Raw genomic sequence first — 24,763 nt, 5'->3', positions numbered from 1 at the left:
AATAAATCAGTGTTTCTCAGCCAATTGTGTGCCCAAATGCCTCTGTCACTCTGCCAGGGCACCGAGAGGCCATATGGAAGCCCATTATTCTACAGTGACCAGAGATAAAGTTGAGACATGTTTACAATGGGACCCTCAAAATTGGCGGGCACAACCCTGTGATCACCTGTTGGTTCTTAAATCAATACGAGGATGCCAAGCCGCCTGTGGGGAATATTCCAGGGAGGTAGGATTTTGCAGGACCCTCTCGGTGTCTGAGAAGTCCGTGATATGCTAGCCAAGTTTGCAACCAGCGCTGTGCTACCTGTCCCAGCCTGATACGGATCTAACATATGGTCAAAGGAAGAGAAAGGGGCTGCTCTTCATCCCTGACCTGTCAGCCGAAGTCCAGGTGATCACACCTCTTCCATTGCAACGAAGACCCAGGAATGCTTGGCAGAACTCCTGGGCGCTTGCAGAGCATGTGCTTGAAAGCAATCTGGTGCACCAGGGTGTACATAACTAACAATGTGTAAATTATTGGAAGCTATTGCTAGGAACCATAACACGAGAGATGATGGGGCAGGTAAACATATTTGGGGGTCTGGCTACGAGTGGAAATGTGTGATAAGACAATTTAAACATTAAATTAAATTACATTTTTTAAATATATTTATATATATAAAAAGACCACCCGAACCTACAGTGCAGAATACTTTGCCCCCTTTCCCATTTTGCTTTGATACAGCTTTGATCTCTGCTAAGCTGGGGGGTGGGAAACAAGATAATCCCCACGGCCATGTAAGGAGAATGGACTCACCCAGGGAGGTGCATACATACATACACTCACACACACACACACAACATGTTCTGCCATAGTTAGTTACATTCAACTGTGTTTCCTGATCATCTTGTTAAGCTGTTCCTCTCCTTCGGGTTTCGACGGCCGTCTCCCAGCCCTGCAGCCAGCATCCTGACCAAACTGTGCCCTCGGCGGCTTCTACCAGATGTAGCCTCCGTCGTCGGCCTCTCCCGCCTCCCCTTCCTCCTCCTCGGCCTCCTCACCGGCTTCCTCAGTCTCTTTCTCTTCCTCGTCTTCCCACCCGACGCCACTCCCAAAGTCCCCAGAGAATCCAACGATATCATCTGCAGTGACGAGAACAACAACAACAGCAGAAGCAGCAGCGTTAGTAAGGAAATGGCGGTGCGGCACTTTGGTAACCGCGGAGGGTGAACCCTCCCCCTCAGAAGGCATTCATTCACCTCTTCCATGGCGAGGAAGCCTGTCCGCTCAGCTCTACAAGTGGGGCCAACAGGAGCGAGCCAGCAGGAAATCACACTGAGCAAGTTGGAGTTAACTCTTTGTTAGCAAAAAACAAAACAACAAAAAACCCCCACAACAACAACAACCCAGGAGTGTCAGGCCTTGTGAGCACAGCAACTCGTCTCCGGCAAGTCTTGCCCCCTCCCCCCCACCCAAAAGCACTTGCTGAGACTAAAGGTTCCTACCTCCTCACTGCTGCCTAAGTCCATTGTCTGTGAAGTTAACTCTTTATTCAAAGAAACCAAAACAGTGCAGGCCTAGAGATCACAGCAACTCTTCCTAGTAGGTCTTGCCCCAGTGAAGCAGTTGCGAGGTCCCCACCTTCCCACCGCTCTGTAAGGCTCCTCCCTCAATTCCTTCCCCAGCAGCCGAAGGCTCTGTTGTCTTGTCTCCCATTCCTCTGCCCTCTTCATTTCTCTGCATGTTCTGGGAGACCAGGGGGAGGGGAGCTGGTCTCCGCAAGAGGGGGAGACACTTGTGCCTCTTCACTAGCCAGTCTCCTCTCTGCCTCTTGGCCTCCCTCCTCTCCTGCTTCAGCTTCAGGACTCCTCTCTGCCACAGACTCTCCCTGCTCACTCAGTCCTGTTACCTCTTCAGCTTCCGACACCTCCTCTTCCCAGTCTTCGCCCTCTGACCGCTCATTGTGGTCCCACCACCATTCCCTGGGCTCTGAGCCTTCTTGTGGGTTCCACAGCTGGTTCTTTCCTCTGCATCCAACCAGTCCACGACAGGGGCCACGTTGGAGGCCCCCCTTGTCGTGTGCAACGTGTACGTTTTGTGCTCCAACCCGCCAACAGCTCTTCCCACCTTTCCTCTCCATTCTCCTTACCACAATCTGGATTCCCATGCATCCGCGTCCCTGTTAGTTCCATGCCAAGGTGGTCCACGCACCAACACTCCCCACTGCTTGGGTCACACTGCATCTTCCGATAGTACCCATCCTCATCGCAGCTGGGGATGAAGATCCCTGGGAAAGCAAAGTCAGCAACAGGGCGTCAGTAGAGTTGGGATACAATGGTTGCAACAGCAGGACTTCACTGCTGGGAAATGATTTTTAGGAGTGCTGTGTTTTGAAGAAGAGGACACATTTGCCGACTTCTGCTTTTAACTATGGATTGCTATGCCAAAAAAGAGGACGTGTCCTGGAAAAAGAGGACATATGGCAACCCTAGCAACCCACAGCATCTTGTGCAACTGGGAATTTACATGAAGATCATACACTTTGAATAAGAAAGGAGCTTAGACTGTAAGGAATAACTGGCCAGAGTACGGACTTTATATTTAATTGTGCTTAGAACCACCTTAAAAATTTAGCTTCTTCAATACACCAAAAATGATCTGACCTCAGAGGTACTTTCCCGCATAAACATATGCAATGGAAAACGACAAGGGAAAATCTTCACACATCGATTATTTCCCTGACAAGAATTATGGTGTGCAAAAACCACTGACAAAAATCATAACGTGTAGTAAGTGGATTGCCATACATGCACACAGCCAGGGCATTGCACCGCTACAAACACCCCTGGCCTGCGACAATGAGCTGTTGCACGATTATCACTGAAATCTGCCCAGATTGGGGATTTGCTCGCACAAATGGCTCCAGCCATAAGGCTGCTTTGGGCATGGCCACCCACATGTATGAGATGGACCAGGCATCCCCAATCTCGGCCCTCCAGCTGTTTTAGGACTACAACTCCCATCACCCCTAGCTAACAAGACCAGTGGTCAGGGATGATGAGAACTGTAGTCCCAAAACAGCCAGAGGGCTGAGTTTGGGGATGCCTGAGCTGGACCTTAGGGAGGAGCCGTTAGATCTGCCTAAATCTTCATTTCCATGACACCATCATCTAAAACAGGTGTGGCTCCTCTGGCCCTCAGCTGTGGGGCAAGCAGAGATGGGGCTTGGGTGAGAGAAACTAGCCCTGCTGGGTGACGTACCTTCCAAGCATTGACTATCAGCACCGAGACATCCACAAGATCCCTTTCCCCTTCCCTCACCCATCCCCAAATAGCTCCCCATTTCCACAACTCACCAGGTTTCTTTTTGGCTGCTTCCTGGATCTGTATCCTCTCCAGCTCCACAAGGCAAGGAGGCTCTGAAACACCCAAAGCAAAACACGCGTCCATTCCAGGATTGCCAAAAACCAGCTCAAAACAATCTCAGGGGAGCCATGTGCTCGTCAATAAATGAGCCGCTCTCTTCCAGTAATCTCTGATACGAGGGTAAAAGAACTGGCCTACCTTGCATGTGCAAAGCACTTTAAGCCCTTAAGAAAAACCACTTACATAAATACCAGGTGTTTCATTTACTAACAGCACTGGTCTACCTTGCAGGTTTGTTGCAAGGATTACTGAAGTATATATGCAAAGGGCTCTGAGTTCATAAGAAAAAGCACTACATAAACGCGAAGCAAATATTCTCCCTCCTAAAAACTATTGGCAGCTTCTGGGGAGAAAATATAAGAGAGACCAGCTTCGCTGCAAGTCTGGGGAAAAGCATGCTGATAGAGACTATCAAGGTGGGGTGATGTTTTGGGGCTTCCGTTGGGGTCCAGAATTAATCTTGAAGGTGCCTTATTTACAGGAATGTTTCTGCGCTTTATTAGTAGACCTTAAAGGTAAAGGTAAAGGTACCCCTGCCCGAACGGGCCAGTCTTGACAGACTCTGGGGTTTGTGCGCCCATCTCACTCAAGAGGCCGGGGGCCAGCGCTGTCCGGAGACACTTCCGGGTCACGTGGCCAGCGTGACAAAGCTGCATCTGGCGAGCCAGCGCAGCACACGGAACGCCGTTTACCTTCCCGCTGGTAAGCGGTACCTATTTATCTACTTGCACCCAGGGGTGCTTTCGAACTGCTAGGTTGGCAGGCGCTGGGACCGAGCAGCGGGAGCGCACCCCGCCGCGGGGATTCGAACCGCCGACCTTTCGATCGGCAAGCCCTAGGCGCTGAGGCTTTTACCCACAGCGCCACCCGCGTCCCCATCGTATATTAGTAGACCTTACTAATGTTCAATTTTTGGTATATTTCTTACTGAGATGCCGAGATGTTTTGGTTAACTTATTGTTAAATTCTGTTGCCACTTAGCCAGTTTTGCCACCACGAGCAAAATTCATGACGGAAAGGTGGCATGCAAATAAAGGACGATGATCTTTAATCTAAGTGGGGCTGTAACGAGCACCTCTTTAAATAGGTATCTGTGTATCTGAAGAAGTGTGCATGCACACGAAAGCTCATACCAAGAACTAACTTAGTTGGTCTTTAAGGTGCTACTGGAAGGAATTTTTTTATTTTGACTATGGCAGACCAACACAGCTACCTATCTGTAACTCTTTAAATAGCTTGAACTTAGTACTAAAGGTAAAGGGTAAAGGGACCCCTGACCATTAGGTCCAGTCGTGACTGACTCTGGGGTTGCGGCGCTCATCTCGCTTTATTGGCCGAGGGAGCCGGCGTACAGCTTCCGGGTCATGTGGCCAGCATGACTAAGCCGCTTCTGGAGAACCAGAGCAGCGCACAGAAACGCCGTTTACCTTCCCGCCGGAGCGCTACCTATTTATCTACTTGCACTTTGACATGCTTTTGAACTGCTAGGTTGGCAGGAGCAGGGACCGAGCAACGGGAGCTCACCCCATCGCGGGGATTCAAACCGCCGACCTTCTGATCAGCAAGTCCTAGGCTCTGTGGTTTAACCCACAGCACCACCCACGTCCCTGAACTTAGTACTATGCTATGGTAAAACACATCAGCCAAGAAGAGGCCTTTTGCTTAGTGCCATCAGTGAAAGATAGGGAGAAGCCCATTTGTCAGTGTGTGTGTGTATCTCTTTCAGCATCACTTACAACAGTTGGCACTATATAAAGAACGGCGGGATAGGACTGACTGGAAGGAGTCAACACTAAAGGAGCAACCTTGCAGCAACGCACTTTCTCGCCAGAAGCAGAAGCACCACTCTGCGGTGGAGACGCGGCCGTCCTTGTAGGTGTCGCAGGAGTTGAAGAAAGGCCGGATGCAGATCTCGTACTTGTCCAGGTTGATGGCTGCCAGCTCCGTCTGGTCCAGGAAAAGGTCGCCGTTGGTGTCCAGCTTGGAAAACATCCAGCCAATCGAGTCTTTGCAACTGGCCACAAGGCTCTTGTCCAGCACTGCAAGCGGATGAGGTTTGAAAAAACAACAACAGAAGAGAGTGAGAAAGAAGAGTAAGGGGGAGCGAAGGTGCCTCTGCGCATATAGTTCTAACGAGGGCCGCTTGCGCCCACAAGTGCGGGATTTGGATGCAGGATTCATCACCCTGAGGACCTCAGCTTCCATTGTTCCCTCTAAGAGTGAACTCAGGTGGTTTGGAGCCGAAATGGGGCTTCTGAGAGATGAGACGGGGGAAGCAGCGTGTGAAGGTGAACCTCAAGGTAAGAAGAAGTATAAAACTTAAAAAATACACCCCTAGGAGGCAAAACCACCCCAAAGACAACCCAATGGAGACTGAGCATGCTCAGCAGCTGTGGAATGTTGAGTGTCAGCTGGTAAACAAAACAACCCGAAGTGTGTGTCTGTGTGTTGCAATGGAGTATCCTAAGGATAACATGTCTGTCTGCAACTCTGAACAGGAGCCCTTGCACTGAGAGGTAGATCACCTGCAGTGATTTGTTGCAGGTTCTACTCGTTATTTTAAAGAAACCAAGCAAGCTGCTAGACCTTATGGCTACAAAGACAGTGGTGATTAAAAACGTGTAGGTGATGCTTAGGAGCTACACAAACGAGAAGCTGAGCAGAACACCCTGTGGCTGAGAGGCAGGTGCTCCTGGAGTGCCTTGCCGCTCCTCAGAGAAGCTGCATGCATTATGCAAACAGGCTCGATCTGCATAATTTATGCCGCTCACAGAGTTCCGTCTTCCTAGTTGCGGAATTTTTACTTATTTAAAAGCTCGTGCATCAACACAAGCCGGTGCATATGCAGGGCCTCTCCTGGAAAGGCTGTCTGTTAATGCTGCTGTACACAGGATTCAAATGTCAGGCCTGCAGGCCTGAAATTCTGCACCGGAACCCCAAAATACCGCCATCACAGTTCTGCTGGGCAAATACATGTTAAGCATGTATGGAGCAGAGGTGAACAACTGCAGGCCCGCTGGCAAAATCTGGTCCTCTACACGGTACCAGCTGCTACCCCTCTCTTTCCTGAAGCCAAGCTAGAGGCAGAAGATGAAAGGAGGACGTGTAACGCAGGGCAGCAGAAGACAGTGGCAGCCCGCCTGAAAGGGTCATGGCTGCGGCATCGGCCTGCCACGCTCGGCTCGCTTCTCAAAGTGGCCCTCTAGGAAAAGCAGCTGCTGTTGAAGGAGACGGGAGCCTTGCCATTTCCCCGCATGGCCTGCTTCACTTCCTATCTCCTACGTAGTTTGTGATGCTGCTGCCAGGCTGGTTCCAGATGGACTTCCTCGCTGCTGGAGGTGAGCCACGGCGGCTCACTGCTCTGCTTACGAAAGTCAAGGGACGGGAGCGGCAGAGCCAAGGGGGGCACAAGGGCATCGCCCTCCCAGCGCGGCAAGACTTCATCCAATGCATCAGGCCCGCCTGTGGGAGAAGCACGAGGCTTGGCGCTTTCTGTTCACTGACATTTAAACTAATGATCTTCTTCCTGACCGGTCGCACTTCACGTTCTGCGTGTGCTCTGGGACCAATCTGCCAACTCTGCTCAGGGGCTGGGGACTTGTTTAAAACAAACAAGTGCGCAAAAACCTGTACCTTGCTGTGCTCACACAGCAACTGGCAGAATGTGGGTGGCCCACACAGAAAGCTCTGCTCCGTGGAAGCAGCCAGGAGATGAGCAGGGCTTGCTTGGTTTAATGTACAAAATGTGCATTTGCTGACGACAAACCAGTCCAACTTTCTGTGCTAAGTACATTTCTCCTTTTATCAAACTACAAAAGGAATAATAGTAATAGTAATAATAATAATATGAAAATTCCACAAACTCTAGCTTGTCGTTAGAGCGTTAATTTCTCAGATCAGCTCTGAGAACAAAGTATTGTACTTCAGCCAATGAAAATGTGGCAAATGGCACATGTAAAGCTGCATTAAACGCACCAAATCTGATTGGATGAACATGATGGTGACTCAAGAACTGTTTAGTGCAGAGATGGGGACGCTGTGGCCCTACAGAGTTTATTGGACTACATTGCCCATCATTCCCAGCCAGCTTGGTCGGCAGCTGGGGCCGATGATGGGATTCGTAGTCCAGCAGCATCTGGAGGGCTGCAGATTCCCCGTTCCTGATCTCATGGCATATAAACTAATAGAGTCACACATAAAGACCAGTTTAGTGCCGAAATACGACAAGCTGCTGGCACCCAACAAGTAACTGCTCAGCCAAAGCAAAAACAATTTAGTTTCACAAGGGGAAATAAGAGCTGACACAACAGGAGGAATAAAGACTGACGGAACCAGGCACATCTGCTGCACCCGCTCCGGCGAAATAAATGAGCCTGTGGCTCTCGCAAAGTCCTATTCATTGCAACAAGGCTGTCCCTCTTTAATGGGAGTTGTTGGAGGGCTGATTGTGGTCACCTTCCCTCGTTCAGTGCAGGACACAGAGCTTTCTCAGATTGATCCTGAAAACATGGCGGAATTTTCCCACTGGTGTGTCTGCACTGCAGAAGTTACAGCTGAATGTGTTCCTGCGTCTTTCACACCTGAATGAAACAACCTTCTTCCTGGTATAACTTAGAGGAAATAGAGGAGTTAAGCCAAGGGGGGGGGGTGACCAGTGGCCCTCCAGATGTTGTTGGACTACAACTCCCTTCCATCCTTGTCCATTGGCCATGCTGGCTCTGGATGATGGGAGAGTAACCCCTGGGTTAAGCCAAAGTATGCATTCAGAAATATCCTATTGCGCATAAGTATCCCCAGGACTGTACCACTTCGCAGATTGTGAATCACATGTTTCAGCATTATCCCCTATGAAAAGCTCCCTGTGTGTGGAAAACCAGGAAGAAATATATAGAAGAAACATGGGTGGTATTCAACAGAACTGTTGCATTAACACAACTGGGTCCCTGGCCGCTGTCCTCAAATCTACTTCTGAGAGTTGGAGGAAACCCCAGAAGAGATTTAGGGGGGAAGCAGAGGAGGAGAACATTTCCTTGTGCAAGCAGAAATCCTCATCCTGACTTAAGGTTCGCCTTAATGCTACTACCTTGAACGCAACCCTTTCTCCCCAACGTGCAGGCTTTCCAAGGACAGAAAAGTGTTTGTTTTTTAAACCTATTTAATCATGCAGTCATCCACCTGCAGCTCAAATGCGTTCAGTCTAAGGGAATCACTGGACACAGATATCAGTCCAGTAACTGCAGAGAGAATCTCTTCGGAGATTGCATGGCTCCGTCCCTGTCTTTCCATGACTGTTTGTGTACACATATGCATATGACAACGGCCACAGTTTCTGCATACCATTCACTGGATTGGCCCCTGCGCTCCCGGAGCTGTTCTGCTTGGCATTCTCATGCAGGAGCTGGAACCAGTCACGGAGCCGATCCCCCAAGTCTGCCAAGTCTTGCCCAGTACAGGTTTCTGTAAATCAAATGCAGAATTATTAACTGAGCACCCCGAGCTGGGAAGAATATGAAAGACACCCAAACTCTATTTTATTCATTGTGCAAGTCTCTTTCATGTAGCAAAACATTCCACCTTCGTGGAGTAAAGTCAGTTTGTTTATGTGTGTAGTACAGAAAGGACTGCTTACTAAGGAGTTGGGGAAGGGGATGACTTGTGACATTTATTAGCTTGGAAATCCCTGCCTTAAACAAAAGTCTGAGCTGTCCAAATGGTGGATAAACTCTAGGATTTGACAAGAGCACCACTCACTTGCCTAACCAGAGTGTGTTACACATCTTGGACTTGTCTAGAATTTGGCCTTCTGTACTTTTATGGGGATGTAAAGCAGCAGACAGAAGCCTGCCATTTTAAGGGTTTAGGTACAGAATAGCATACAACTCAGAAACAACCTTTATACCAACAAATTGAACAAAAGTTACACAATTAATTTGCTAATTAATTTGCTAGGTTTTACTCAGGTAACAGTGCTTTATTCACTAAGTAACATTAAGCTATATATATATATATATATATATATATATATATATATACACACACACACACACACACACACACACACACACATATATATCATGCATGCCTCATAGCAGATACTTACCTCTTTATCTTGGCCTTTGATGCCTATGTTATGTTTTTAGGACTCACCTTATTTTTTTGATTGTAAATTGGTTCACCTGGTTTGAATACTGTCTAAACCTGCCTTGGGTCCTTATGGTGAGGGGCAAGGAAGAAATCTAAGCAACAACGAGACAGACCTATTTCCTTCCTTCCTCCTCTTTGCAAACGACGGTGTAGCATGAACTGGATTTCCCATTCCCATGCGTCTAGCTCTTGGCAGATGTGCTGAAATGATTTCTGAATCTTTATTGTATGGACCAGAACTGCAGTCATTGGGGAACCTGACTTTTGGTGCTTTAAGCTTTCCCACAGCTCTTAGGTCAGCACCATATTGACCCAAGTCTAGGAGACCCAAGGTGTGTGTGGGTGGGGGGGGGACCTGGGCAATGTGTACTCTTTATGGGAGCCCTTCCCCAGCAGTGGGCTTACCTGGCATTAGTGTGCAGCTGAGACTGTGCTCTGAACACTGCCCTAGAATGCCCAATGCTGCACTGTGGGGAAGGGAGCATTTTAATAATAATAATATAATAATAAAATTTTATTTATATCCCGCCCTCCCCAGCTGGAGCTGGGCTCAGAGCAGCTAACAGCAATAAAAGTAACACAGCATTCTAAAATCAATATTCTAAAATCAATTCAAAATCAAATGGCAACTACTGGGCCAGAGTTCTACGAGGATCTCCAAAGGAGGGGGTCACTCTGTGCCCTGGCCAAAGGCCTGGTGGAACAGCTCTGTCTTGCAGGCCCTGCGGAAAGATGTCAAGTCCCGCAGGGCCCTAGTCTCTTGTGACAGAGCGTTCCGCCAGATCAGGGCCACAGCCGAAAAAGCCCTGACTCTGGTTGAGGCCAGCCTAACTTCCCTGTGGCCTGGGATCTCCAATATGTTTTCATTTGAGGACTGTAAGGTCCTCCGTGGGACATACCAGGAGAGGCGGTCCCGTAGGTATTTCCCGTAGGAAATTCAAACAGTGAGTAGACCCAGAGTAGAGAACTAGCTCTTTTTTTGTTTGTTTTTTTAAGGTGGGTCCATGGCAAGCAGTAGCAGTGCCCGCTGCCACAATGCTGGAGCCCTGAAACTGCCCAAGGTTGCCTGGTAGCAATGCCAGCCCTGGGGTCACCTTTCCAGAACAGAATAATGACAATGCACACGGAACTGCAGCGTGAGATGTGTTACTGGGGGAGGGAGCTTGCCTGCGCCTGGATCATGGTCTCATGTAGTTTGCCTGGCAGACAAATGCACATGGCATGATCAAGGGAGACTGGGGCCCCTTGGAATATGATTTAGCGCCAGACTCTTAGGCATGCTTTCTGTTGTCTACACAAAAAGCAGCAGAGAGAGAAAGGGAAGGAGAGGATGCCGTTATCAGACTATTCACTAAAATGTCCCCCCTGACCTTGTTTGGTGTCCGTGGCTGAGGTGGGGCTATGCTCACTCGCGCATGGGCACTGCCCCTCGCACTTAACCGTCAGCTGTTTGCTGGACAGGCAGGCTTGCTGCTCCAGTTTGCACTGCAAGACAGAATGGAGAGTAGACAGTCAGAGAAGTCAGCACTTGCCAATCAAATGGGGGGCGGGGCATCCGGGCTCTGGGACTCTGCTGGTCTAGGAGAGCCTGCCATGAACCTCCTCGACCTCATCTCACCTGCTCCTCTGCTGCCGCCTGACGTTCCCCTCCTCATTTGGTAGTCCCTGTCTAGTCTGTCCAACATAGATCACACACCTTTAGACAGTAGACAGTGCCTCTCTCTCCTCTATCTTTTGGCAGCAGGAGCAAGAGCAGAAGGGGAGATGGGAGGCAGGATCACTTCACCACCTCGGTCAACAGGCCAGACCCTTTTGGCTCCTCCTCTCCTTAAGTTGTTTCCATCCCAGCTGGTCCTGCAAGACCTGGTGCCTGAGTCTGCTTATCTTCCCTCCATCCCTTTCCCCCTTTTCGTATCATCTCTTTTAGATTATAAACCTGAGGGCAGCAACTGTCCTGCTTTTTAAGTGATTGTTAAGTTGCTTTTCAGCTTCCAGAGCAGGGTCCAAACACTACAAACAAACAAACAAACAAACAAACAAACGGATACTCTAAGTTCTGCACTAAGATGATGATTGACTTACTGCTTAATGCAATGGCTGAATACTCATGCACAAGTTCATAACGGTTACTCCCCACCCCCCTGCCCAATTGCCCAATTCCAAATTCCATGAATAATATTCCTCCGAACGCTCCTTGATGGGAAACGACTTCATTAATCAGCTTCAGTGTAAACACATTAATCACAGGGATTAGCGGCTGTGTATATCAATATGCTGACATTCAATATAATAAATCGGAGGGTGTGACCATTTCCCTTTTGTCCGCGATAGAAAGCACAGCGGGTCTTGGAAAGTATTCCTATGGCAGTATAATGAACTCTGCCTCTGGAGCCATGCCCAGCGAGAGCAATGGTGCTCAGCTGATGTAGTCCAACTTAGGAAAGGGTTCTGTTACTAGCCAAGGCTACACACCTGCCGTGATTTCCATGGGGGGAGGGAGGGAAAGGGGCACCACAAAACGAGGCTTCCTGAGAATTTCAGCTTTTATGAGTGGGAAGATATATACACAAGTATGTGTGCAAGGGAGGTGAAGGAAGCGAGGAATAAATAAGGCTTTTGGTAGCTGGGGTGGGGCTTCAGTGCATGAGGCAGTTTCTCATGCTCCTAATGACTAGCACAAAATAAATGTTGCAGAATTCTGCATTTAGTTATTGATCGCTATTTTTCATTATTAGAGACATCTTGCAAATGGGCTTATTTTTCACCCGCTTACACAGGTCACAGAATTTGGCTTGACATGGGATTTTGATTGCAAAGGCATGGACGGGGTTTTTAATTATAGTGCACCCGATTCAGCTTATAAGGTAAAGGGACTCCTGACCATTAAGTCTGGTCATGGCCGACTCTGGGGTTGCGGCGCTCATCTTGCTTTATTGGCCGAGGGACCCGGCATACAGCTTCTGGGTCATGTGGCCAGCATGACTAAGCCACTTCTGGCGAACCAGAGCAGCGCACGGAAATGCTGTTTACCTTCCCGCCAGAGCGGTACCTATTTATCTACTTGCACTTTGTGCTTTCAAACTGCTAGGTTGGCAGGAGCAGGGACCGAGCAATGGGAGCTCACCCCATCACGGGGATTCGAACCATCAACCTTCTGATCGGCAAGTCCTAGGCTCTGTGGTTTAACCCACAGTGCCACCATATCTCATGCCAAAATACAGGAGGGCTCTGCGTAAGGATGGGGAATCAAACTTTCCCCCCATGCTCTGTGAATGTTAGGGCTCCATGGCTAGATCCTGCCTCCTTCCCATGATGATTCCTGCTCTTTATTCTGAGTACATTTAGGAGCTCTAAGTTCCAGCAACAAGCATCTCTCTCCCGCTGACCCCTTTGAAATCCAAGGGCAGATTGCAACAGAAGGGTTTTGCGGCAGGCCAGCCTTCTGATCCTGTTACTTTTTTTTATTTAACTCTTCAGGCAACGAGGAACCAAAAGCAAATAACAATGAATCTTCTTAGTGCTAATCTCCCCCGAATGAAATTTCCTGCTGTGTCCTGGTTTCGAACTAATCGGGCTAAGGCTTCTCAACATTCTTTGGTGCATAATAGGCTACAAACTGGCTGCCTGTTGCCTGCAAACTATAGAAAAATATTTTCCCCAGGCATTGACTTGACCTGCTGTGATTTCATGGGGAATTCACAAACATCTTAATAACTGATGGGATGGGAGAAAGAGTAACATTTTTTTTTTTAAAAAAAGGGAAGGACCTCAGTATATTTGGCTGTGACAAAACGCCACACACAGACCATATGGAAATGGAGCATTTAGTTGGTGGGAAGATGAAGGGGTAGATTCACAAAACCCAAAACAAACTTGAGCAAGATGGCCAATGGAACTGATTACTTAGAGGGATGGTGCAGTCTCCCTCACTGGCATAAGTGATGGACAAATCTTCAATTTATTCCAGTTTTTCATTTCTCCAAACTTAAATTTGGTTCTCCATATTTCCACATGGTTGTGATTTTTTTAAAAAAAAAACTTACCATGAAAGTTTACCAGCGTTTTTCTGTAAATTTATCCTAATCTACACATTTGTATGCAATTTCCCCTAATGAACAAGTGTACACAAAACAATTTCTCCTAATACAATAAACTGTTTCATGTCATTTTTTACTCATATATGCATTTTTATGCACACTTTACGCCAGTATGTGCATTTTTGTACACATTACTTCTCAGGAGAGCTGCACTACAAAATTCAGAAAAGTGTGACTTTTGAAGACTGGCTGTATTGTGTTGGAAAGCATGAAGTAGGTTCGTTCATCTTTACACGCAAACTGAATTGAATTTCTTTTCCCATCCCCTACTCATTGGAGGCTTTCAAACAGGCTGGACAGCTCTGGATTTCCTGCATCAAACTACATGTCCAACAAGACCACCTCCAAATCTATGGTTCCAAGTGGTCGGTTCAAAGCATGTTACAGCTATTTACATAGCGGCAAAGCCATAATTCCAATGCTCCACCTCACTGCCAGATCAGTGCTCGGGATGCGAGGAGACAAGCAGGAAAGACTCAGAATCCTCACTTCCTGTTGCAAATTGCCCCAGCCACCATACGGAGCAATCCAAAAATGGCCGTAAAAGATCTCTGAATCGCATGCTTCAGGAGCTGTATAAAAACCAGCCTCAGTTTTTAGCAAATGAACCATGCTTCGGTTTCTGAATCAGTTTACCCCAGGCCGGGAGGCGATTCTTCACAAGCCTCGCTTCTCTATTTTGAGAGAGTTAAATGCAATTGTATGTGCTAAAGGCAAGAGCTTAGTTGGAACAGACTCCCCCATTCCAACAGCCAGAAGGCAGAAAAAGTAGGTCAGCACAGCATAACAAGGGCTACCCAAACGAGCTTTGGCTCAGTGAGTCACACCAATCCTGCACAGCTTCACTGTACTGCATGCAACGCAAAGGCATATTGCACTCACTTCCAATACTGTAAATATACCACTGCACTGTTACCCAGAGACTCACTTTGTCTAGAAGGAAAGTCAAATGACCTCAAACCCTTGGCGATACTTGTATTGCTGCTGTCCGTCTTTTTAAGGGACCTGCTTTACATTTCATGGAATCAAAAAGTTGGAAGGTGCCTCGAAAGGTCAACGAGTTCAGCACCCCCTACAGCAACCTTAACAGAGGGCCAACCAGCCTCTGCTTAAACAGCTCCAGCAGAGAACCTCCCAAAGCGGTCAAAGAGCTCTTACTGTTAGGAAGTTTCTCCTAATATTAAGCGGAAACCTGCTCCGTTGCCATTTCTACCTGCTGGTTCCAGTCACGATTCCGTGGGCCAAAACCATTCACAACGTCCTAACTGTATGCATTTTGTTTCCAGAATGTGATGTTTTGATACCAACATCTGGGTAACATTCTCCCTTTTCTAACCAACACCAGGGACAGCCAATAGTATTTCCTTCCCCAGAAATGAAGGTGCCCTTAAAAAAGAAAAAAGGATTCCTTGATCTTGCTGCCAAAACTCATCTTGATTTCTGGTCTGGTCAATGGGCCAAACACGTTTTCATATCGTTTCAAAAGCCTGTTTTATTACAGGTGACAATGAGGATAAAATAAATTTGTAGAAGGGCCGTAGCTCATCTGCCTTCTGTATAAAGGTAAAGGTAAAGGGACCCCTGACCATTAGGTCCAGTCGTGGCCGACTCTGGGGTTGCGGCGCTCATCTCACTTTACTGGCCGAGGGAGCTGGCGTACAGCTTCCGGGTCATGTGGCCAGCAATGACTAAGCCGCTTTTGGCGAACCAGAGCAGCGCATGGAAACGCCGTTTACCTTCCCGCCGGAGCGGTACCTATTTATCTACTTGCACTTTGATGTGCTTTCAAACTGCTAGGTTGGCAGGAACAGGGACCGAGCAACGGGAGCTCACTCCACCGCGGGGATTTGAACCGCCGACCTTCTGATTGGCAAGTCCTAGGCTCTGTGGTTTAACCCACAGCGCCACCCGCGTCCTGTGCCTTCCGTATAGAAGGTCCCAATTTCACTCCCCGGCGTCTCCAGGCAGGAGTGATAAGGCCTCCTGCCTGGAGAGCTGCTGCCAGTCAGTGCAGGCAATACTGAGCTGGATGGACAATTCGTCTGACTTCTGTTACTGTGAGTCTGATTTGACTAACCAGTCTAATAATAATCATCATCATCATCATAATAATGTATTATTTATACCCCGCCCATCTGGCTGGGTTTCCTCAGCCACTCTGGGCAGCTCCCAACAGAGTACTAAAAACACAATAAAACATCAAACATTAAAAACTTCCCTAAACAGGGCTGCCTTCAGATGTCTTCTAAAAGTCTGGTAGTTGTTTATTTCCTTGTCATCTGATGGAAGGCCTTCCACAGGGCAGGTGCCACTACCGAGAAGGCCCTCTGCCTGGTTCCCTGTAGCTTCACTTTTTGTAGTGAGGGAACCGCCAGAAGGCTCTCAGCATTGGACCTCAGTGTCCAGGCTGAATGATGGGGGTGGAGGCACTAGCAGAAGGCTGCACAAGGAAGCCCGCACAACTGGCCGAGGGTCAGTACAGCATGAGAAGGGAGGAGAAGGGAAACCACTCTGTCAGGCAAATAGAAATGTGTGCGCTGACAGAGTCATCTCCTTGGCGCTACAAATCCCTCCCTCTGTTACTAAATGTGTGTCTGCACCAGAGGAAGTGAAGCCTTCGTATAATTTGTTATTCTCTTAAAAGCTGTGCCTCATTTTATTATTGTCTCTGTGCCTTTTTGGTTCTTTTCATCATACTAGCATTCACGAGAATTCTGCAGATCTGCAGCGTTTAGTAATGACAATTTTAGCTGCCCTCAAAAGAAAAAAAGGGGGGACCAGCTCATAATTATCTCTTCTTTATCTTTAAAATCAACCAATTACTCCACCTCTGGGACCTCCACCAAAGGGTTATATATAATCCTGATATAATTTTGTGGGTTGGTGATAAATTAAGCAGAGGTGCCAGAGAAGTTGTCTTTGTTGTTTATTATCTTTAATATCGCTCGCTAGCAATGCCTCCATATATATATGTATGTGTGTGTATGTAATTTATTTAACTGTACTGAAGTACTAAGTACTGCTCCACAGTTTGGGTTAATGTGTCCTTACAATTTTCACAAAATTTTTTTTACAGATTTTTACAGATGGAAATGAATGGTGAGAGGACTTAGGCCACCCACTGATAGCCTAGAGGAGAAGAGCATTAATGAAGTACAAAATTATGTCCATGAAATGGCAATGTAGGAAAGAGGGCAAAGTTTCTAAGCTTGAGAGGAGAGGTGTTGTGAGCAGTCAAAAGACACATCAAGAGGAAGGGGCAGGTGGCTTCCATGTCTTCTGCTCACACTCCTGAGTCTCGTCCTAAGGAAGCAGACAGGCACTTCCCTCACAATGAGATGGCCTCACTCCTGAGTCTCCCAACAGAACATGCTTTTCTGCACTACAATCCAGAAATGCGGAAAGAGGAACTATTAGTCCCTTGAGCAACCATTCTGAAACAAACAGGCCCCAATAACAAGTTAAAGAACCAAGCTTTTCCCATGGCAAAGTGTTGCATGAGACGCAAGTAAATATTTATTTATCTGTTACATTTATACGCTGCTACCTTTCCTGCTTTTGAATTATGGTGCTGCTGCTTTTGAATTATGGTGCTGGAGGAGACTCTTGAGAGTCCCATGGACTGCAAGAAGATCAAACCTCTCCATTCTGAAGGAAATCAGTCCTGAGTGCTCACTGGAAGGACAGATCATGAAGCTGAGGCTCCAATACTTTGGCCACCTCATGAGAAGACTCCCTGGAAAAGACCCTGATGTTGGGAAAGATTGAGGGCACAAGGAGAAGAGGACAACAGAGGACGAGATGGTTGGACAGTGTTCTCGAAGCTACCAGCATGAGTTTGACCAAACTGCGGGAGGCAGTGGAAGACAGAAGTGCCTGGCGTGCTCTAGTCCATGGGGTCACGAATTGTCAGACACGACTAAACGAATAAACAACAACACCTTTTCTTCGGGAAGCTCCCTTGTATTATCTTCTTCTCCTTCTTCTTCTTCTTCTTCTTCTTCTTCTTCTTCTTCTTCTTCCTACTACTACTACTACTACTACTACTATTACTACTAGGATTTACAAGCTATTTGTAGAGCTAACTCCCAGTACACCATAAAGCCAGCTGAATAACTTTGGGTTCATTACTAGGTGGTTGATTTTGTTTTGTTTTTAAGCTTAACCTACCTGTTCTATCTTCTGTGAAGATAGAACAGGTGAGTGGGTAGAGAAACAACAGGACTTGGAGCTAATTCTAGCAGCTCAGTTGCCTAGAGTGTGGTCTGATAATGCCAACGTTGTGGGGTTCGAACCCCTTAAGGGACAGCGGCAAATTCCTGCACTGCGGGGGAGGGGGCTGGACTAGATGACCCTCAGGGACCCTTCCAACTCTGCAATCCTATGACTCTTAAGAATGTAAGGAACAAGCAAAGACTGTAAAACAACTCAAGAGAACAGAGATACAAAAACTCCCTGCACGCCCCCCCCCCCCGCATAATACTAAACAGGTATGAAATTCAGACCAGACCCCCTGAAACGTTGCAGCTACTTCTTCCCCTGAACGATTGCCCTCCCGCCAACCTCTTTTCCAGGCTTAGCTGCTGCCATTTTCTCTCACCACGGAGCTGTAAGTGTGTCCATCGGAGCCACAGACAGATGCGAGCTGGGTCATGTGACAAGGCTTGCACAAGCTCTCCTTGTTTCCATGGAGTTTCAGGGTAGGCTGCTTGATTCTGTGGGTGCACAGGAGGGAGAGATAAGAAAGAAACAAAGAATTCGTATTAAAGCAGGGATAACCTCGCAGCAAACACGCCCTCAGGCACAAGATGCGCTCTTCTCTGTTTGGCACTTGAGGAATGTGAAATATCCCGAAACTGCAGACCGGAGAGTGCTCCTCAGGGATCACTGTAAGATAAAAGGCAGGGATCCACAAGGGAAACTTTTCACAGAGCCACGAGGAGCAAAAGCTTCACCTATGGATTTCTGCCTGTTGTGCTCCCATGAAAGCCACACGGAGAGCTTCCGCCTGCCAAACAGCGACAGCTTTAACCTTCAGTTATATGATTTGTTCGCAGGAGAAAGGGGCGAAAAGCCATCGCGGCCAAAGGCCTCTTCAGCCATTTGGGGCGAATGGGCATGGATTGATAGAGGCAGGGGCCTGCACAGAAACCCCAGTCCCAGCGTCACTGCATGGGCCAGATCCACTTCCACACCATCCTGTATCCAGAGCAAATGTCTGAAGGGAGATTTTAACGGTGTTCAGATGAATGTGTGCATGCACCTGTTTTCTCCCCGCTCTTAGCTCACAGGAGTTTGGGCGAACCCTTGCAGAGAGCTCATGTGTGAACACATAATGTTAAGTGAAGGAGTGGAAGAGAGCCTTAGCCACAAGGAATGAGTTCACCTGCGCAAAATGGCCTCCCTTAGGGATACTGCCTATTCCTCCCCTGCCTTTTCACTCTTAAATTCAAAAAAGAAAAATTAATTAAGACTTATGGAAATTGTGCAGGCAACTCTATACCTGCTTGTTCAGTGAGAACAGGCAGTGGGGAGCAGGATCTGGCCAACGGGCCAAATCCTGACCACCCCCATGGGCCATTTTGAGAGATGGGCAGTGCCTCCATCACCTGACATCACAACGATGTCACATGATCCGAAATATACCTGGTCCTGAGTTTCAGAGTCCTGGCTAACAAGTGCCACTTCAGCAGGTGGCTGACAAGCACTTGGCACTTTTAAAAACATTCATTCAATATCCTGAATAAAACAAATCACTTTTAAATCTACTAGCCAACTGTATTTAAGTGTGGGTTGTCCTCCGTTGACTTATAAGTCCATTGACTTCCTGTTGTGCCCACCACAAAAGGACTCGTCGGAAGCAAGAGCAAGTCACTCAGTAACACCCATTGCCCCACCAGGGACTCGTGGGGAGGCCAGCTGCTTCCTTACCTGTGCTCCAGCTTTTTGCGGCTAATGCACATAGCCCGCTGGTAGCCCTGGGCGATGCACACCTTGTGCCGGCTGCATTTCACTTTCTGGCAGGGATCCTTAGTGGTGTCCACACCTAAAGCCAGAAGTAAATGGAGTGTGAATGACTAAATGCTCCTTTTTATAGCAGAGTTTGCTGCCTGATATAAAGCAGAAGCTTGCAGACAACCACACACAACATGCTAAAAACCACAAAGCAACCACGGTCTGCAATACTTCATTACATGCAAGTATATCAGGATCAGAAGCTGTTTCACAAATCAACTTAAATTGAGTCTGATAATTGGACTAGTTTCCCATTTGTAGTGTTCTCTTATAAATAGGGCCGCCCTACGTCCGGGACTCCCGGGTGTATGGCAATGTCGGAAGTGTTGATTTTTTGGTAAATTTCCTTAAAAAAAAAAAAGCACAGCAACTTCATTTTGAGATTTTGCAGGAAAAGCTCAACAACTTTTGTGTTCAGATACTCACTTTTTGAAATACGGCAACCCTATTACAAACAACGGGACGCGGGTGGCGCTGTGGGTAAAAGCCTCAGCGCCTAGGGCTTGCCGATCGAAAGGTCGGCGGTTCGAATCCCCGTGGCGGGGTGCGCTCCCGCTGCTCGGTCCCAGCGCCTGCCAACCTAGCAGTTCGAAAGCACCCCCGGGTGCAAGTAGATAAATAGGGACTGCTTACCAGCGGGAAGGTAAACGGCGTTCCGTGTGCTGCGCTGGCTCGCCAGATGCAGCTTTGTCACGCTGGCCACGTGACCCGGAAGTGTCTCCGGACAGCGCTGGCCCCCGGCCTCTTGAGTGAGATGGGCGCACAAACCCCAGAGTCTGTCAAGACTGGCCCGTTCGGGCAGGGGTACCTTTACCTTTACCTTTATTACAAACAACTTTGCTACAATCAACGATTTCGAAATTATTTACACGCAGTGTGCCGTGTACTGCCGACTGCCTTTGCAAACAAGCCTAAACTCACCGCTTTAGGAAGACAGCTCCCCAATATGCAACAGCAATGAACCTTCTTGCCATGTGCTCTCTCTATGACCTGCGTGGATTCCCACCACATGCAAAAAGGTGCTGCGAGAGAACCACCTGACATGGTACGTATAAGCATTCACATTCCCATCTTCACTGAGGAACGGGTAGGAATGTGCAGCTGCAGCTGTCCTGCACGGACACAGTCAAGGGTCACCTTACACTTGTCATGTGTGCCTGTCAATATGCTGCCAACGTGGGCCTCGACAAATCAGCTGGCTTACTCACCTGCAGCAGTGTCCAATGCTGAACTACATATACTGAAGGCTCTTTGGAGTTGCATTCAGGGCGTGTTTGTGTGTGATGGAGGACTTTGTGCAAGAAAAGCCCTAACCACGAAGGTGAGGTATCTGCTGGGTTGAGACCAATATTTTTGTCATGGTTCTCTACAGAACTAGCACCTGCCACCTGAAATCTAGTCTCTAGCCACTCCCCTTTCAAACACATTTTTGTTTAGATTTATTTTTTTAACACACACACACACTCTATGCATCCAAACATCTAAATCCCAAATCGATGAGATTTAGGTAATATGCCCACAACAACTAATCATCGCTAAATTTGGGAAACAGCTATAGCTCAGTGGTAGACTGCATGCCTTGAATGCAGAACGATCAAGTTTCGATCGCATCTCCAAGCAGCTCAGGGAAAGACTCTCTCCTCAAAATCTGGAGAGCTGCACCCAGTCAACGGAGATAATCCTGAGCTGCATGGACCACTGGGCTGGCTCAGCAGAAGGCAGCTTTCCATGTACGCTGTGTCAAATCTAGAATAACAGACAAATTTCAAGCCGTGTGCTCTAATCCGGCCCGAATGACTGGTCTCCTGAAACAGCCTCCTGCTTGCATTTGTCAATGAAGGTACACATCTCCAGCTGGGCTGCAGTGGTTATCTACCCTCTACCAAATTGTCTGGCAGATGTAGTTTGGAACTTCCTGAGGGCACCTGAGGTTGGAGAAGGATAGGCTAGATGCATCTTTGGATGGGAATGGAAGATGTGCCTCTAAACCCAGTCCCTCCAGCTGCACATCACTAGCTGCCCGTGATTGCTGTTGGATTTGGGCCGCAGAGGACAATGCAGCGTAGAGCTAAGCGCCCTTAAGCTCGCCGCTTTCAAAGGGCATAATAAGCATGCTTAAATCTGCGTGGGTTCAAAGCCAGCAAACTTTACAACGGCAGGAACTTTGCAGCCTGGATCAGGCAGCCTTTGAAAAACAAAATGCTCTTGCACTATTTTCTGAAGGTCAGCAAATCAGTATTCTGGTCAGGCCAGAGCAGTCAAGGCATTCTTTAAATTGAATTGCCTTTATTTAATAAAACCAAGGGAGATCAAAGGACTGGTGCTCAAGTACTCAATTTTCTAAAAGTTTAGGGGGGGGGAAGTCTGGTGCCAGCAGTGACTTGAAGATCAGGCGGTGGTAACCAGCGAAACTCCAGCTCCTCAAAGCTTGAATGTATAAACCTGCTTTAAACAGAATCAGGACCTCAGTCCACCTATTTCAGTTCTGCCCAAAGCAAGATGGAGGAATTTGTGGCCTCCATGTGCTGTGGGACTCCAACTCCCATCATCCTCAGCCAGCAAGGGATGATGGGAGATGGGAGTTCATCAACATCTGAAGGTTCCCCATTCCTGGCCTACACAGATTGGCTTTGGCTTTATAAGGTCTCGGAGAGGAATCTTTTCCAGCTCCATACCTGGCGATGCCAGAGTCTGAACCTGGGAGCTTGGGTATGCAAAGTATATACTCTTACTTATTTATGTGTCAATGTTATTTAAGTCAACCATGTCTACACCACTTGCCACCTTAGCATCTAAGTGGTGTACAGGAAGGATAAAAGGATGTGATGAATTTAAAGCCAATCAAAACTGACTGTGATTTAGAAAATAAATAAATTTAAAACCATCTGCAATTGAACTATGGTCTGTTCTTATAGCTTGAGCATGCTGTTCTCTTGCATAGATTTTTCAACAGAAGATCGTGTTGCTCAGGAAACATGTGGATATACTCAAGTTGCTTGCCATAAAACACATGCTTTGATTGCAATCCCTAACATCTCCAGGGAGAAGGATCAGAAAGCAAGGAATGGGGAAGGCTCTTGTGTCAGTTGAAGTAGCAGACTAGACAGACCCAATGGTCTTGCCTAGAAGAAAAAAACTTTCTCTGTTCCAGGTTGGCTAGGAAGCTTAAGTTTCGTAACCACACAGCATCTAAGTCAGCAAACTATTCCATCAGTTCTCCCTATGCCCCATATACGTACTTTCCCTAGAATAGGGAAAGGGAAACCTCAGGTCTGGTGGCCCCACCAGCGCTCTCTTTTGGACCCCCAGAGCTCTCCATCAGCCATATCCCCTCTCCCCAGACCACACAATTCACAGTTTCGGCTTCACAACCTCCCTGAACGTTTTTGCCAGTCTGGAACCTGCTCCTGAACTCTACACTCATTGTTTTACCTATTTTTGTTTCTGGCCCCACCCACTTCTGGCATGTGGCCCTCGGGACATTGCTGAGAAGGTAATCTGGCCCTCTGGGTGAAAAACATTCCCCATCCGTGTGCTAGAATATCTACCCCCTTTTTTTCATCCAAGTCTCCCTTTTGAAAACTAAAATTTCCCATCATGCTTTTGTTACTTGACCTCTTTACATAAATGTCCACACCACCCTTCAGTAGATATCCCTGCTGAAGTGGTTTAGATGGAAAGGCCAATGCAAAAAAGAATCAAAATGCACGTGAAGAATCGCATAAACACAAAGGCCAAAAAGGCAGCCGTATCTGAAAGCTGTAATGCCGCCAATCAGAGGAGCACAGCTGCATTTACCCTTCCTGTTCCTCTTCCCTACCTAACAGCTGATCAGCGCAACTGCAGTTGACTTGGCAGAGCTACATGTGCACAGCTTTGGCTTGTTGCACATGGATATTGTTGGATCAGCGCCAACTGCCCCACTTGCAAAAAAAGGAGAGGAAATACACAGCCAGCCACCCACACACACACACACACCCCTCATATCCCACTACAAGGCTTAGATTAAAATTAGACCAAATTTAGGAAACCTTCAAGCACAGGAAGGTCTTTAAAGCAGATTTAAAATTAATCAGAGGAGTGCCCATTTGGACTTCTCTGGCAAAGCATTTGTGCAAACTGCAGTACCACCCGAGACAGCCCTACAACATCTAAACTCAACTGCTTTAAAACGGCCGTGGACGTCTCCCGACGAGCCCCTGAAACAGCCATTGATTCAGATTATTTCCTCTCCTGCATGAAATTGAGTCCTGCACCATTCCACTTTTTTATTATCTGGACAGCTGCTCAGGGCTCAACTCTGTGCTTCTACTCCACAAATTTTTCCTCTGTCACATCAACCACCCACCCAATAATTTTGGCTCAATCATCTGTGAAGTCACAACTCTGGAGGCATCGATTTCAAGTAGCAATTAAATGATACTAACCAAGGAAACCAAACCTGCAAACTGTAAACATTTAGAAGCGGGCCTCTCCACTAACATAAAAGGGGGTTATTTCCATCACTCGCATAAGCACAATCAATTCTGCTCAATGGCACACAACAACCTCATCTAACATGCAGGGAAATAGACTTAACTAACCCAAACACCTGGAAAAGCACCAGAATTCACCCCAGAAGAAAGTGATTAAGGCCATGGGTAGCCCACTCTAATGAATTATCAAGGGCAGGGAAAACTTTGGCCTGTCTACAAATTGTTTTTGTGTTTTTAAGAATATGCATTGGCAGGTAGATTGTATATGAAAGACTACATATACAAATATACAATGCAATTCCTGCATTGTACACACATATTTTTTGCAGCTAGTAAAACCGAAACCAGGAAACACATCTCTCTTCAAACACGCCTGTACTCTGGCTTGATAGTCTTGCCTTCAAAGCCATTTTCAAACGTCTTTAGAACAGATGAAAGCAAGGTAGACGCAAGTGAGATTTGCTCTCATATTTACCATCTTGCAGGGCAGGGGGAACCTTGTCCTAACAAGGTCTTGGGCACTTGATCGCAACAGGTCCTTTAAAAAGATTAAGCGGAACCAAAAGGGAAAAGGGTACCTTCATCAACTGGCTGATTATCCTCCCAGCTTTTGATGTAGTCAT

At 47.4% G+C, this 24,763-nt stretch overlaps 1 protein-coding gene and 1 long non-coding RNA gene across 2 annotated transcripts in view; both read right to left on the bottom strand.

The window, feature by feature from the left end:
* LOC309532214 overlaps window positions 1–24,763 on the bottom strand; it is a 41,234-nt gene that overhangs the window by 5,426 nt on the left and 11,045 nt on the right. The window lies entirely within an intron of this gene.
* Window positions 1–24,763, bottom strand: LOC309532171 (testican-2). The gene is made up of 9 exons (XM_082222214.1): window positions 24,719–24,763; window positions 19,582–19,696; window positions 18,251–18,365; window positions 10,924–11,038; window positions 8,747–8,866; window positions 5,230–5,448; window positions 3,340–3,402; window positions 2,133–2,270; window positions 1–1,125 (listed from the first exon to the last, which is right to left on the bottom strand). The coding sequence occupies exons 2-9, from the start codon at window positions 19,611–19,613 to the stop codon at window positions 980–982; spliced, it is 948 nt and encodes a 315-aa protein (XP_082078340.1). The 5' UTR covers window positions 19,614–19,696; window positions 24,719–24,763; the 3' UTR covers window positions 1–979.

Source organism: Podarcis vaucheri, assembly GCF_965113315.1.
Source record: "Podarcis vaucheri genome assembly, chromosome: 5".
Classification (NCBI taxonomy): domain Eukaryota; kingdom Metazoa; phylum Chordata; class Lepidosauria; order Squamata; family Lacertidae; genus Podarcis; species Podarcis vaucheri.
Note: the sequence above shows the minus strand (reverse complement) of the source record. Positions and strands in the feature narration are given on the sequence as shown.

Excerpts from the sequence above, each read along its gene's own strand:
- LOC309532171 (XM_082222214.1), bottom strand. The coding sequence starts at position 19,613 with ATGTGCATTAGCCGCAAAAAGCTGGAGCACAG. Across the intron at positions 8,867-10,923 it reads AGCCACGGACACCAAACAAG|AAACCTGTACTGGGCAAGAC; the intron begins GTCAGGGGGGAC and ends TTTGATTTACAG. Across the intron at positions 1,126-2,132 it reads GCATGGGAATCCAGATTGTG|ATGATATCGTTGGATTCTCT; the intron begins GTAAGGAGAATG and ends TCGTCACTGCAG.